This window comes from Pomacea canaliculata, linkage group LG7, assembly GCF_003073045.1.
Source record: "Pomacea canaliculata isolate SZHN2017 linkage group LG7, ASM307304v1, whole genome shotgun sequence".
In the NCBI taxonomy this organism is placed as follows: domain Eukaryota; kingdom Metazoa; phylum Mollusca; class Gastropoda; order Architaenioglossa; family Ampullariidae; genus Pomacea; species Pomacea canaliculata.
In genome coordinates, this window is record NC_037596.1 from 23,811,750 (window position 1) to 23,827,142 (window position 15,393).

General features: G+C 41.3%; 1 protein-coding gene across 8 annotated transcripts in view; it reads left to right on the forward strand.

The window, feature by feature from the left end:
• Window positions 1-15,393, forward strand: part of LOC112568014 (roundabout homolog 1-like) — a 278,799-nt gene that overhangs the window by 256,800 nt on the left and 6,606 nt on the right. For 2 of the 8 annotated variants that reach the window (XM_025244993.1, XM_025244994.1), the window contains exons 22-31: window positions 5,426-5,584; window positions 5,751-5,849; window positions 7,126-7,385; window positions 7,886-8,033; window positions 8,822-9,731; window positions 10,737-10,867; window positions 12,090-12,305; window positions 13,103-13,243; window positions 13,919-13,975; window positions 15,128-15,375. In XM_025244993.1, the coding sequence (XP_025100778.1) occupies window positions 5,426-5,584; window positions 5,751-5,849; window positions 7,126-7,385; window positions 7,886-8,033; window positions 8,822-9,731; window positions 10,737-10,867; window positions 12,090-12,305; window positions 13,103-13,243; window positions 13,919-13,975; window positions 15,128-15,375 (2,369 nt within the window). The remainder of the gene's footprint in view (window positions 1-5,425; window positions 5,585-5,750; window positions 5,850-7,125; window positions 7,386-7,885; window positions 8,034-8,821; window positions 9,732-10,736; window positions 10,868-12,089; window positions 12,306-13,102; window positions 13,244-13,918; window positions 13,976-15,127; window positions 15,376-15,393) is intronic. The other 6 variants (XM_025244995.1, XM_025244996.1, XM_025244998.1 and 3 more) reach the window with 6 other exon arrangements.

Below are 15,393 nucleotides of genomic sequence, written 5' to 3' on the forward strand. Positions count from 1 at the left end.
ATTTTATTTTACCGAGGGATGGGGGCGGATGCCTATTAAAAGTTTGATTTTGTGAACGCCTCGCCCTCACTGTGGGATGGGGTAGGTGGGGTTGCGAAGGACTCGGCCTAGCCTTTTGGCGCCCAGCATGGGAGTTGATGTGCCAAAGAGACCTTCCCCCTCCCTCTTCTCTCTCTCTGGAAGAATGACTCTGAACTTTAACACGTTTATAACCTCCCAGCTGCCTGCCCGTTCATCCGATTGTGGGTGCGGTGTCAACGCCAACGCTTGGTCGCGCCATCATTAGGAAGGGGAGCTCACTTGCGTGAGTCACCGCGGACCAGGGTGACCTGCCTTGACAGATTGCTTCACTGTTGAGGACACAAGGGCTCAGTTTGTCGCGTTTTGGAGATTCCCTTCTACCCACCCCATCCCCACCCTCCACCATTCCATCGGTCGTCGTCAAGGGCTGAGGTGGGAAAGGAGGACCTCATCCAAGTTCGACTACCCCGTCCCCGTTTTCCCCTCCCTCCCGCCAATGTCCCCCACTCCTCCCGCCAATGTCCCCCACCTCTTGAGACGAGTTGATGTGCATTGGCATTTCAGGATTGATTCAATTTCTTGATCGTCAGATAGCTGGGAGAACTGCTCTTCCCCCAAAATCTTACTTCATGACCATGAAAATGTCAGATGTGCGAAAAATCACATCTTATGAAAAGAAGATTAAGTTGGAAGAGGACAAAAAAAGCGGTTACTTTGAAGACGATATACATCTATTATTTCCCAAAGAGACTAATGCTGTGAGAGAATGTTATAAATATAAATTATGGAACCGCGTCACCCATTTCTCCTGCTCGAAATATTTTACGTTCACCTCTGACCTCAGCTTCTTATCGGTCTCTATCTGCCGACACACGGTGCAGGCTGCAGGCAGTCAGAACTTAATTGCTACTTTCCCCCCTTCCCCTAGTTTTTGCGACCTGATGACTTTGGCAACGAAATAGTTTTCCATTCTCTGTTTCCAGGCAGTATTAGGACTTACTACATCCGCTCTCCACCGCCTGTTGTATCACCACCGTAACAAACACCAAGTCTTGGTTCTTCCTTGCATTCATTTTTTTTTCTCTCTCTTTCTCTTTCTTGATTTTCCTTCCTTTTTCGGCCAAAACTCTAGGTCTTAACAAGGCACCACATTCTGAAGCCAGGCCACAGGGTCTGTCAGCACAGTACCCACTCAGCTCCGTGTGCCCTGTCGACTGGAGTTTTTTCCGGCACAATGAGAGAATTGCCTTCACTAGAAGCAGCCCCTTGGTACAGGTCATGCCATGCAAATGTCAAGATGAAAGACAGTCGACAACCTTTTTATCTCTGGTACTCCTCCTTCCACTAAACTTTTTTTTTCCTTTCTCCCCAACTCCCACTTTCTCCCTCCCCCACGCACACACACGCTTTTCCATCCTTACTTGAAATCCTGCTTTTTTTTTTTTTGTCTTTTTAAGTAGACTGCCACATCCCAGCCCTTAGGCACTCCCTACCTCTCTCGTCATTGACTAGAGGAGAGGACCCTTCTTTCACCACCCCCTCCCTTTGTTCGTCCCTCCTTCCCTGTTCTTGTCACTTTAACACAACTGGAGCTGACAAGCAATTTGTTGCCATTTCTCTCTGATGCAACAAAATGACCCCGGTGTTGAAGAGGAAATTAGGGATGCCATGAATCGAAATCTTTGGCTTCTGTGTTCCTTGGTGGAAAACCAGGTCACCTTTTTTTATTATTATCTTTTTTCTTCTTGCAAGTCTGCGTACCCATCGACAAATGTCTTTAGAACTTTAAGAAGCTGAAAGCAAAGCAAAGCAGCTGACTTGCAAAGGAAATCTTTGTCGTAGGGAAGAGTCAGACAAACAAACGTACTAACAGTCTGGAGTCATAGTGGAGACTTATTATTAATCGTCTTGCGATTGGTCTTTTGGAGTCACGTGCCATGCGAAAATTCCTTATGAGGTGTCGGAGGGAGAGAAGGTGAGTCAGCGGGCAGCGTGACAGGCTGATGAGACGAACTGACAGAAGACGGCCGAGTCGACAGGCGGCTGATGAGACAAAGAAAGCAGGACAATTCATCATGTAGTCATCAGAGAATGAGGGAGAGGGGCCAGCACAAAAAGCATTCTTCCACTCTAAGACAAGTTAGATTAATCCCTACATGATGGCATGCTCACAAGACGCAGTCCAGCTAATGGCGTTGCTACCTCCTTCCCTTCTGTTTCTCCCACCCAGCCACCCATTCGCGGTCTCTTGGAGCAGCTGTTTCCACAGTTCCTTCAACAGTCCCGCGTGGAATCCAAGGGGTTTTCTAAAGAGAAATGTTGGTCTCAGCCACAGACTAAAACTAAATTTGGATATGTACAAGCGTTTGTCATCATAAGTAGACAAAATGTATTCCTAAGCAATTCAAGACATGACATAATTTTTTTTCTGTCATATTTTGTGGCTTCAATACATTCTTGACAATTTAAAAGTGGGAAAGACAATGCATTTGACTGTTGATAAGATATAGACATAGGGATCCCAAGTCTATGAAAAACAAACCCCTGGGATTTCCCTGGAAGGTCATCATGAACGAAGGAGCCATCAAATGTTGACCTTCTTTTCACAAACGTTGGTTGCATCAAATAATCTACATTATCTCCCAATGGGTGGTTGAAAGAAAAGGGAAGTGAGAAGTTCAGGAGTGTCTGGAATTTATCTATGGTTCCTGGTGCCTGGTCTTTGGAATGTGAGCTTGCAGACAGCCTCCCTGGCATTTCTTAGTTAATTATTTCACTTCAGTTTTTGCTTTGAAAGATTTCTGGCATCAAGTATCCAGCAAGATTGTCTAGCGATAATATATAATGGAGAAAAAAGTTACACATCTTAGCAGCTGTTTTGCGGCTGGGAACTTGGTTTACAGTGCCAACTTCCCGTCATCTGTTAATGAGGTTTAAAAACTGTAATATGAAGAAAAATGTTCATGTTGGTGAGAAAAGATTCTTCAGTGGAGACAATAGCAGCATTTACAGAGCAAAGCAGAAAACAGGGATGTAATAAACATTGTCTAACTGAGAGAGAAAAAAAGATGGTGAAGAAGAGGGAAGAGGTAGCTATGTTGAGGGGGGAGGTGTGAGAGAGAGAGAAAGAAAAATATTTAGGCCTTATGCATCATTTGCATTTAATTTTGCATTTAAATTTAATAGTTTTTTTCATACTACATTATTTAAAAAACAAGAAAAATTAATAGACCAGTAACAGTGATGAGTGTTTTCTTCCTATCAACCATTCAGGAGAAACTTTAAGTGGTTGTAGATAGCTGAGATTTTTCTTCATGGCAATTTCGTTCCTTTTGTAACATTAATATTGTCATTTAGGTGAGGTAGGGGATGCAGTATAAAAAAAAAAAAAATTGGGGAAAAATGGTGAGATAGGAGAAGAGGTTTCAGTGACTCAACCTCATGTCTAAAGGGCAACTAAATTTGAAGACTGAGGACCCAATCATATTTCTGCTCTTGGCTTTTTGTGGGGGATTACAGGAATTGATCATGCTGAAGGGGAAACAACCACAGAAACCTCATTTTCATTTCATCCTGCCATCTCCTACAGCACAAAACTCTTCTCATCCCCTCCAGTTCTATAATTGGGGAACAAGCAATCAGCGTCTGGCGTTTTGGGGCAGGGAACCATCCATTAAAACTATAAGCTGATGTTACTAAAAATAAAAAAAAGACTGAAATTTTCATACAGTTTAAAAGGGGATGAGTTGGTCATAAGATTTTAAAAATTGAGTTCTGCTCGTGTGTTTCCTTTATTGTCCATACAGTCTGTGTCATTTATCAATAGAAGTTATCAGGATTACAAAAGAATCAGGCAATTATTGGCAGAACTTGTCGCTTGTTTCCAAGGTATTTTTTAAGGCATTGTGTCAGACAAAATGTCAGCATCGTCACCGACCGCAGTTGGTCAATCACAATCCAGAATCCCAAGTGCACCTGTGGCATATTTGCAAAGTGGAAACGGTGGTTGCGAAATGTTAATTAACGGGTAGCTATCTCCTTGCATGCTGGAAGAAAGCCAAAAAACTCCTTGCCCTCTTCCCACCCTCTGTGATTATTAGTGCAGGGGGGTTGCAATATGTCCACAACGATTGCCTTTTGTACCTCCGAGCTTCCTAACGCAAGGTCAGCCAGAGTCGCAATTTCCTTCCTTAATTAACTGGAGGATTTTTCATCATCGGCCACCCGGAGGTCCGAAGGTGGCCGCCGTTCTGGAAACAGACAAGAAAATGATGGAAAGTTTTTGGTAATGAAGAGCTGCAGCGCACCCGTCGCAGCATCTCCATCCTGGTTGCAGGCTGGGTGAAGAAGCGAGGAGGAACGCGACGTGGACACTAGTTTGACGAAGATTGTCGGAGATAATTCCAGGGCACGATGGGGGTGACAGCCACGGCCTTTGTTAGCGGCAGTCAGCAAAGGCAGGCAGTTTGTCTTGTACAGAATCTCAGAACCCCGCCTGTCAAGAGGCTTTGTTTTCGTTTTCGCGCAGAGATTGCGCCCGTCAAAACGTTAAGAAATGTGCACTCCCAAACCCCATTTTGCGGTTTCCTCCAGCGCTGTTTCAGTAATTAAAAAGGGGGAGGGGGAAACAGTGGAGAAATTCAATTGTGCTGCGAAACTTTCGCTTGATTGCCCTAATCTGTGAAATTGTTTCATTAATCCCCGTTGTGTTTGAAGGGCGGGCAGTATTATTATCTCTGTGGCCCCGAGACTTGGCTTAAACTTTTAGTCTTTACACATTAACGTCAGTGTAATGAAGGTTTTATAATATTACGCCAGGCATTTTATTTTAAATCCACCGACATTTGCAACATTACATGTTCTGTGGGAGGTGGCGCAGGCATTTTGTAGATTGGGGATAAAGCATTTCTGTCATCACAGGGATGTTTAGAGGCAAGACTTGCATGTTTTCACAGTGACAGTTACAATGCTTACTACATTAACATACATCAGCAAACACAATAGAGTGGTTTCTTTTATGTTTGCAATCTTTTCTCATCTCCTAAACATTTCTACATTCTCTTACTGAGCACATACATGCCCATCATAACCACTATTCAAATTTATGCTGATTTTATTCTTTTAACTTTTAATGTTTATGAAGGATTTTTTTCATACAGGAATAGTTAAGAATACAATTTAACAATATTTGAGCTTTATTATATCAAGCATGTGTTTGTGCATTTGCATGTGTATGCATGAAGAGAAGGATGAGAAGATTCTGACAGTCATTTTTAAGTAACCATTGGCGATCTCATCCTCTCTGCACACCCTGACACAGTCTTTTTTTCGCTCTCTTCCACTCCTACTTCCACTCCACCCTCCTTTACAGCGTTTCTTGTAATGTGACATAAAATGGTTTCAGGTCCAGAACAAACTAACATAATGAAGGAGCCTTGGTTCATTGGCATGCTGATTAGCACCATTGGAGGCACCCTATGGCTCGCTCTCTGCATCTTCAGCATCTGGCTTTGTCGCAAGCGCAAAAACAAGAAAAAGATGGCACAAAATGGCATGTACAGTGGTAAGTTGATGTCTTCTCCTCTTGTTGTTTCTTTTGAAGCAAAACTCTTTGGCAAGAAAACCAGTTCTATGACTCCACTACATATTTGAAGAGTCTTTATCCCTTGTTTTTGTAAACAGTTTTTTTGTTGTTGGCACTGTTTTATTTTATTTACTTTTAACTGCAGCGGTACCAGTGCATAAATCAGATGACAGTCGGTCTGGCATGGGGCTTTCACGAGATGATGCCATGTATTCTCAGAAAGATCCGCTTGGAGGCTTGTCAGGTTAGTTGAGTTTTCAAGACTGACTCATATTTCTCTTTTTTTCTTGCTTGCACTTTTTCTCCTTTTGATTTTTTTTTTCTTTCCTTTTTCTCTTCAGCTCCCATTTTTTCCCTTTCACTTCTTTCTACTGTTTTTGTTTTGCTCAGAATTGAAATGCAGATGACACCATGTATTGATTAGATGATTCAGTGTGTGACATCAATAATTTACCATTTTGTAACTGGGAATGAGACAGCCTTATACATCTGTGGTTCATGCTCAGTAGTGAAATCAGTTGATGTTAAATGAGTTGTGAGGTGGGTTGCTAAATCAGAAGAAAAGACTTTAGAGAAATGAGATTTTGATTATCTGTTCTAGAGTATGTTTTAGTTCACCTCCACCTTCATACTTAATCATTATTTTATAGGTTTATGCTTAGAGATGTTGGAGCTCATGTTCATTGGTTTAATCTTCATTAGAAAGGCCAATAATATATTTGCACTTTCAAAAATGTGTGGGCTGTTTGTAAGAATTTTCATCCCCTTTCTACGCTCTCTGCAGCCATTCATTTCATCTGAACTACTTTGGATAATTTAAAAAATATTTTGGTTAGAGATTTCTTGGGTTTTTCTTAAACCATTGTCTTAGTTTGGTTTTTAAGTTTTCCAATTCACCCCTGTCATGCTTTTGTGCTTACAGTCTCTTTTTTTTTTGTCTTTGACACTGTGTTACTCAGTGTTTGGGTGTGTACACAATCATTTAGGGCAGCATACACTCTGTTTAAATGTACAACACAGATAGACCACTCTTATAGCTTTTTCTTAGTTATATTCAGTTTTGTTGCATAGAACTTGAATAGTGTGACTGTTTTCACTATCAGTGCTGTCACTAACTCATATGTGCATCCTGTTACCAATTGATGACAGGAATAGAGATTGCACATTGCCTTGTTGGCAAAATTACTCTTGTCATATTAGTTTCTGTCCAGTCTGAAAGGTATCTAACAGCAGATGTGAGTCCTATTTTTGTCGTCCACCACTTTTCCAAACACCAGCAAATATGGAGGTTTCAGGGTTTAAAGAACTCGAGAAATTTATTGGCTTTTCACAAGCATGTGGCTTTTCTGTCCTTCTTGGCGACCAGAGATTGTTAAGGATTGTGTACTAGCAAACCATTTTTGTAGAGTTCCAGTCCCATTGGCATCTGTTTTTGCATCTTTGCAACATTTCTACCCCTACACCCACCTCATCTTAACACACCATCATTCCCCCCTGCTATGTCCATCTGTCACCTCCAGCATATGGTGCTGCCATCAACTCCGATCTAACAAGCCTTCTGGACCTAGGGCCCACCAAGGACATGGATGGAGGCTCCGGCATGCCGGGTGGCATGTACAGTGTGGCTGGTGCTGGTACTCTGCTACCCCAGATGAAGACATTTTACCAGAAGCCTTCATCAGCAACCATGTCTGTGGCTCCATATGCAACAACCACGCTGATCAACACTTGTGGAAGCAGCATTGGTGGCAGCATGCAGGGAAAGTCCCTACAACCTTCTGTAAGTCTTAGCTCTAAATTTCTGTGTGATTATGTGCGTGCATACAGTTCATGGATTATTGCTGTTCATGTGTTTGTTGTTCATGCATTCTTGAAGGCAAGATGTGACATTGATTCAAAGTCATTCAAACATTGTTAGTGGACTGTCGCCTTACTTCATGTTATGACCTGTTCTCTAGGTCTATTGCCTAACACATATGATCATTGGTAGCGTTGGTATGGGTGCTAGTGGATTTGCATCAATCAAAATTTTGTTTAAATAAAGGTACATTCTTAATTTAATGGTTATTTGATGAAAAACAGTTTCTAATGAAAGAAAAATGTCAGTCAAATACTATCATAGAGAAGCCAATTGATCTGCCCTTTGTTAAATTTCATTATATCAGACCTTGGCCGTCAACTCTGGGTTGAACTATAACTACTTGAACTAAATTTTCTAATGGCGACTAACCTTCATGTACTATCAAGTTTTGTAATGATTTCTGATCTTCATGTCTTCAGTGTATGGATGCCACATTCCGACCGATAAACCATGCCTACGTTCACAGCAGTGCCAGTGGGTCAGGTGACAGTTGTCCAAAGCCTGATATGCGCTCTAGTGACTCAAATACCGACAATAGTCGACCAAACACAGGTCACTACAGCTACGGTAATCTTCAGTGGGCTTGGCACTGCTTTTGCTTGACTAACATACTTATTACTGGCTTGTGCTGACTGCAGAATGGGCTGTGAAGGCTTCAGCAGTATGTTTTTCTAATGTGTGTCCCCATCCCTAGCTCCTGTACTAAATGCAACATTTATGGTTATTTAAAAGATATTTAGTCACCCTCTTCGTAAAGAAACATTTAGGAATGTTTTTAATGCGTTCTTGGAATGATATTTTTAACCACTTTCCTGTGCTCTTAGCCTTAACACTTGGCACCTCCAGCATAACTCTTCTTTACTGTGAACTACAAACTTTTGTATCTGATATCAACTCTGATATTGGATGGCTTTCCTTATTAATTTCTCGAAACTTTCTGAACATTATATTTCATAAACAACCTTTTGCATGTTATATTCTCCCTCCTTTCATACAGTCCATGACTCAGATGAACCTAGGTAGTCTTTTTGGTCTTGAGAAAGTACAATGTAAACCTGCTACTACTGGTGTGCAATTAATATGGTGAGATTTAACTTAACACTTTGTGTAACTGTTGCCATATAAGTGGATTGTATGGTTGTTGTATTTTGCAACATGTCTGGTAAGACACTATGATTGTGTTTTTGTGTGTGTGTGTGTGCTGAGAAAAAAGCAAAGTCCAGAAGAAAGAGTGCTGCATGAATTGATCAGTATAAAAATGTGGTTCTTACCCTTGCTAACAAATTGAAATTTTAATTATGTGTTTTACCAAGTTCAATTGTCCCACTAATTTTTCTCTGCCTTCTCACTGTCAGGGTGCCCACATGACATCCTTGATGGTCTTGTAAGCCCCAGCAGTGACAGCAGCAGCCTCACCACTGATGAAAATGGAATGCCCATCCGCCGCTCCATCAAGGGAAGCAAGCAGGTGTGTCCCGCCCCTGGCAAGCAGCCAATGGTCAACTGGGCAGAGTTGCTGCCCCCACCTCCTGAGCACCCACCACCAAGTGATGTGGGATCACCAACAGACTCACCCATGAATTCTCTTCAGCGTCACCCACAAGCATGTGAGGCGCAGCGTCTAGACAACAATCGCAGTCCAATTTCACCCGTCTCCAAGATATCAGCATGTTCGTGCCCCGTTCCTCACGAATCCATGGTGCACAACATGCGAGGGATGCCTTGCTACTCTGATACAGAATACACTGGTGGCCCGCCGCATGGTTCCAGATACCCAGACTATCGCCCCTATTCCCCGAAACAGCTTAACATGAAGACTCAGTCCGCCATGGTGCAGGGGGCCGGGGGAGGCAGTGTGCGAGTTGGGGTGGGTGCCCCTGGTGTTCATGGGATGCACCTATGCCACATGTGCCCCCAGCCCAACTATGTGCCAACCAACGCTGGAGGTGCTGGGCAGGGTATGGATACCATGATGTGCCCCCACCACCACTCCTACCACAGTGACTTGGACCATTTTGGTCCACGGCCCACCGGTGGGCCGGTCTCTCTTCATGGCTACCGAATGCCGCCTTTGGAAGGAGGCATGGGTGGTGCAGACCCTCGCATGCTAATGAGTGATTCCGAAAGCATGGGAAGGCACATGCACATGTACCAAGGTGGTGGAGGGGGAATGGGAGAGGGACCCCTCATGGACCGCGCCTGCCAGTCCTCACTGCCTAGCCTGGCCAACGAATGCATTCACTCACCTGGCTACCGCAGCAGCAGGTAATCAACATACCTGACTTGGATTACTGCAGTTTTCTTCAATCTTCCTTTCTTCTGCCCTAGCTTTGCTGGGGCTTTTGTTTGTTTACTTGAGGGACATTGCTGTGACAGTTATGGTCCATAAGTCACTACCTAAATTGAAAAATTAATTTGTATAGAGGGCCAGGTGGGCAAGACCAGTGTTGTACAACTGTTACCACATAAATGATGCCTCATTGTCCTTAATTCAAATTATCTGCATCAGAAAGAACTTTTCATATTCAATATTCATTCATATAAGTCATGCTAGAATGGAGCATCTACATTAAGCCCTTTGTGAAAATGCTTGCCAGATTTCTTATAACTTACTGTTTTTCCATCCACTTTAATCTTAGCAGAGTAACTGCTTGTACTAGCCAGACAGACTGCACTACTAAACTTATGGCCAGGCCTGTGACATGCATTGCCGTATGGTGTAAATCGCTGCGGTTCAGACTAAATAAGTGATACGATGATCATTCGGCCTTTATGATATTCTCAGATCTTAAATCCTGTTTCTTTTTAGAATCAAATATGAGTATTTATTTTATAGGATATATAGAATTAGTCATTTGCCTTATGTTTGCATAATTCTTTAATGTTTACATCCTTGCAACAAATGTTGCAAGTAACACATTTTAATATACATTGGTAGCCATACAGTATACTTCTTTTACAGGAATATTATAATTTTACACAAAGATAACACAAAACGAAAAAGGTAAAATAGTAAAGAAAATGATTAAATTTTTATCTCTGCTGCTGAATTTACAAAGATCTTAATAATGTCAAACCTGCATGCATTCTTGTAGATGAAACTTTTTTCCCAGCAGGTGGAAACAGAGAATCTGTGTGTGCACACTCACTAACTCCTGTGTGCAATGCATGTGTGAATATGCACACATACATATACACTCACTTTCAGTTTGGGTTTGTTTCTTCCAATTAGCAACTGTGAGTTTGAACTTGACTTTTTTCACACCTCAGAAATGCAGAGTCGCCTGTGTCGGAGGGGCTGCCTGACTATGCTGGGGAGTCTGACCTGGATGCTGCACGAACCACTGACTGCCCAACACCTGAGTCCAGTGTCAATGGGGAGGGTGATGGAAGTGTTTCAGGTGAGCATTTTACCTGAAGAGTTGATGTGAAAGTGCTGGTAACTTAAGTCATCAGTATTTTACAAACATGCACGTGCACACGCACATACAACCCTCCTCTGCTATCCTGTAAGCACACATACCCTACCCCCTCTCTTACACTCGTGCACATGCATGCAATATTTGGTTATTATGACCTTGACTGTTTTGGAGTGTTAATTGTAATAAGGTGGGCGACTCAGATCACAGAAATGAACTGAGAGGTTCTGTGAATAACTTGCACTTTTGTGTTGTATTTCTTGAGGAGAAGTTGACTAATCTTCAGCTTGTGCTGGCTGGATGTTTTAACTATGTGATAATGATAATATAGCAAGTACAAACAAATGTTGTGTTGAAATCTAGTTATCTTTAGATATGGCTGCACCCAATAAAATTAAGCTGCCTTCACCATCATGCCAGCATGGAACACTGCCTTTATAATCTTTGAGAAATGTGATCAGCTCCACTCATCCCTATCTTTTTCTATATCAAAATTGTAAAATCCATTCTGCATACTAATCCATCTGCTCATTGTTCCTTTCTCCTTTACCATTTCGGTCTTTCTTTTCACCCTAGAAAATGACATCTTGTAGTAATTTCTTCTTAGCTGGATTACAGCAACGCTAAGCAGACAGGCAAAGTTAATTCAACATGGCTTTAAAGATTTTTTTAAGTTATGTAAGCTTGCGCAAAACAGAAACAGTTTTGAACTAAATTGCTTGTCTTGAACTTAAAAAGATTCCAGGCTAAGAATCCATAGTTGTCAGTCTGAGTGGAAACTTTTTTTTTAAATTTTGCATGTGCTTTGTGTGCTTTGTTGGGTAATTTGCATCAGACTAAAACGCATGCTGTGAAATAAGGATAGACCTAGCATATCACCTGAAGCAATATATCTGCCATAGGTTTTAAAGTTGTACATCTTTTATAGTTCATGTACCAGAAAAATCCAGAGATTCATTTAGCAGAATGATGACAAGTATACTAGATGAATAGCCATATGAATTTTTAAAAAAAATTAAGCATTTTGAGTAATTAAAAGATTCACCTGTTGGAAAAACATTCCCTAAATGCATCTTGAGAATTTTCTTGTGTTTACACTGTCGGATTATCATCATACATTCTGAGAATAGTCTTTGTCCTTACTATTCTTTGTTTTTCAACCCACATGGTCATGCATCATCCACTTCCCTTCCCTCCTCATTAGGTTCCATGCTGGCTGATTGGTCAGGCCAGGGTAGTGACTCAGCGGCTGTAGAGACCAGTAGCGTTAAGTCCAGTGAAGACGGACATGAAGCTGACGGCCATTCTAGTGATAGCTCTTTCCTGACAGACGCTGACTTTGCCAGCGCCTTGGCTCGTGCAGCGGAGCTTTCAGGCATGACTGTTGTGGGTACAACAGTGACTGACCCCAAGGCTGCAGGTGAGAAAATTGCTGAATTAAAAAAAAATATGAAGAAAACAAGAGATGCTACTTACTGCTCCTACCTTTGGGCAGTAGCTTTTGTCTTTTGTTTGGATTGGTCTTTTTCTGTAGAAAAGTCAACATATCGCTGCCTAGAGCAGCTTTTCAAAAATGGCAAAAAAACTAGTATCACAGTGAAAACTTGGTATGCATGTAAGCAAAACAATTAGCTATTTACTTAAATGAACTGAAATCACCCTAAAGTGAATCACAAAATTCCTAGCAATGAATGAAGTGAATCAGAAGATAGGAATGAAGTGAATCACAAGATAGTAATGAATGGGGAATCCCAAGATGACTAGTAATGAAGGGAACCATAGTCCAGTAATGAATGCATTGAATTGCAAGACAGTAATGATTAAAGGGAATTATAAGGTATCTAGTAATTTTGATCCCTTTACTGCACTGTCAGAGAACAAATGGAACATCACTCCACATAGACGTGTTTTGCTCACTTCATCACAGAAGAATTTTATTTGGGAAAAAAAAAAAGAATATATTATCATTAAGCAAGGGAAGTGTAGAAGTTATAACTTGTAGAGAGATGGTTCAGGTTTTAAGCTGCAGCTAGGCATGTCGAGTGAGAGAGCTACTGCCTCAACACCGTCTTTTGACAGATTTCGTTTTAAAAACTACAAAATACCAGTTGTCACACATGCTGAAAGGATTGAATGTGTTGTATGGATCTATTGTTTTCAAATACATGAAATGTGAATAGGATTTTTTTCACCAATTTTTGGGTGCATATATTTCAGGCACAAAAAAGTACCGTAAGCACCGGTCTGCAACTTCAGCAGCTCGTCCCACCAGTCCATACAGCACTGACAGCAACTTTAGTGCTGTGGTGCACAAACCATACCCCAAATCCGAAAGGAAAAAGCAACTACAGGAACAAGGTTTGTCTTGTTGCAGACCTTTATTTTTATTCATCTTGTTCATTCCTCCCCGAAACATTGCTTTTTTCACTTTTTGTTTGCAGTTGTTTTGGTCATTTGAAAGATTGTTGAAGACATCAGAGAGCACCATGTCCTGGGCATGCCACATAGTTGCAAAAGTTTTGTTTTGTGATGCAGCATTTTAAGTTTGTAAATAAATTTTCAGTACTGCTTGTGATTTTTTTCGTGAAAAGTATCCGCTATATTTTTCCACGACGCATTTCTTAATAGCGTTAAACTTCATGGGTGGTTCCCTGAACCAAATGAGCACCCTTTCTTTAAGTTTATAGAAAGAACACAGCTTATTCCTCCTGAAGAATTGTGCTTTTGCCTCTAAAAAGAGTAGTGTGTAGATGAGTTCTTTAACATAAAATACATCTCTAACTCTGAAGCAACAGTTCTGCTGCTTTTGAGAAGAAAAGATTATCCCCCATCCTTTCCACTGCTTTAAATACCCTAGAAGCAGAAAGGTTAGTTTTACCATGAAATACAACAACAATAATAATACAGCATTCTAGGATTTAGTAATGACAGAAGCAGTCAGCATTAGGAAGAACAGAGACCCTGAATTTAGCTGGATAAACAGCTGGCAGAATTCAATACTTTAGAATTGATGCATTGGATATTGCATTGCAGCTCGCAAATATGGGAGTCGTACAGGAACTGAGGCAGAAGCTGAAACAGAAAGCCATGGTCAGTATTAGTGGGACTGTAAAACAGCTGCTCTGAAAAGTCCCAGATTCAAAAGTTCTGAGAAATAAAAGCATGTCATATGCGTAGCTGATTAATTGAGTGTATCACGCCACATTAACATGCAGAAATGCTTCCAACGCTTAGCTGTCAGGTGACAATGTATCTCTATAATCTCCTCGTGATAGTATTACATATAATCATCCTGTCAAATTATACGATTGATTGGATTGTAACATCTGTATCTTGATTTTGGTTCATTTATTGTGAGCTTTTGTTTGTGCTGCTTTTAATGATAATTATTTGTGTATTTTGCATTTGTGGAACTATCATATTGTATGTAGATGCAGTTAGTAACTCACAGTGTGAGGTGATGTCTGAAAGCTGAAGGAAAGCATAAGTTGTAGCTGCAGAGTTTGGTTTTCCCCCCATCACCATTACTTTCAGTTTGTTTTCATTTTACCTCAGCTAGAAATGCATAATTGTAATGTCAAGATATAACTGTCTTTTAACCTGAACTGCAAAGTAACAAAGTTAATGAAACATGATAGCACAGACTTCTTTCGTACATTACATAATAAATACTTGGAATTTCATATGCAGCAAAATAAGCTTTTGAAACAAAAAAGAAAAATGCAGTTTTATATAACCTGGATTATTTAAGGGGAAATGAGAAACTACAAAACAAAAAACAACCAAATATTAGAACTTAGTTCTAATCTGCATTGTGTGGATACTGTTTTGCGTGGCCATTGCCATACAAGTGGCAAAGATGTTTACAAGCTTGCTTAATGCTGTCTTAACACTCATTGCAATTGTCTGCCTTAACCTCATGCTGTGCTCCTTTCTCTTTTTTTTTTTTGCTCTCACCTTCCCACAATCCACCGCTGTGCTGTGTGCTGCCACCGTGTGCCATCATCACCACCACTGCCACCACTTTGCTACTTGCCTTCATGACCATGATTGCATGGGCTGTCCTGATTCTGCTAATCTGTGGATTTCCTTGGGTGGGGGTGGGGATTACCAATGGGCACTTCTTAACCCTTCCCTTCTCCTAACTTGTTACCTACCCTTTTTATAATTACAATCATTAAATCTTTCACCACATTTTGAACTAATCTTTGTGGGCACTGAAACTAAAATTAATATTAACAGCAGCTCCCAGTCACTCCTTGTTTCACTACCCTTACTTCTCCATTCCTGGTTCCACCTGCTCATCTCCCATGTCTGTACATTTTGGTAACGGGGAAGTTGGACATATGAGGGGAGGCTACCCTTCTATCAGGCAGGGTTCCCTTTCAGTGGGGTCATGTTCTGGGGAGGATGGGGAAGCTATGAGTGGCTTTGGCAATAGTGGTCAGGTTGGCAAGCCTGCAAGCCAGGGATCATTTTTGCCTAACGATGTGAGTAAATACAAGCTT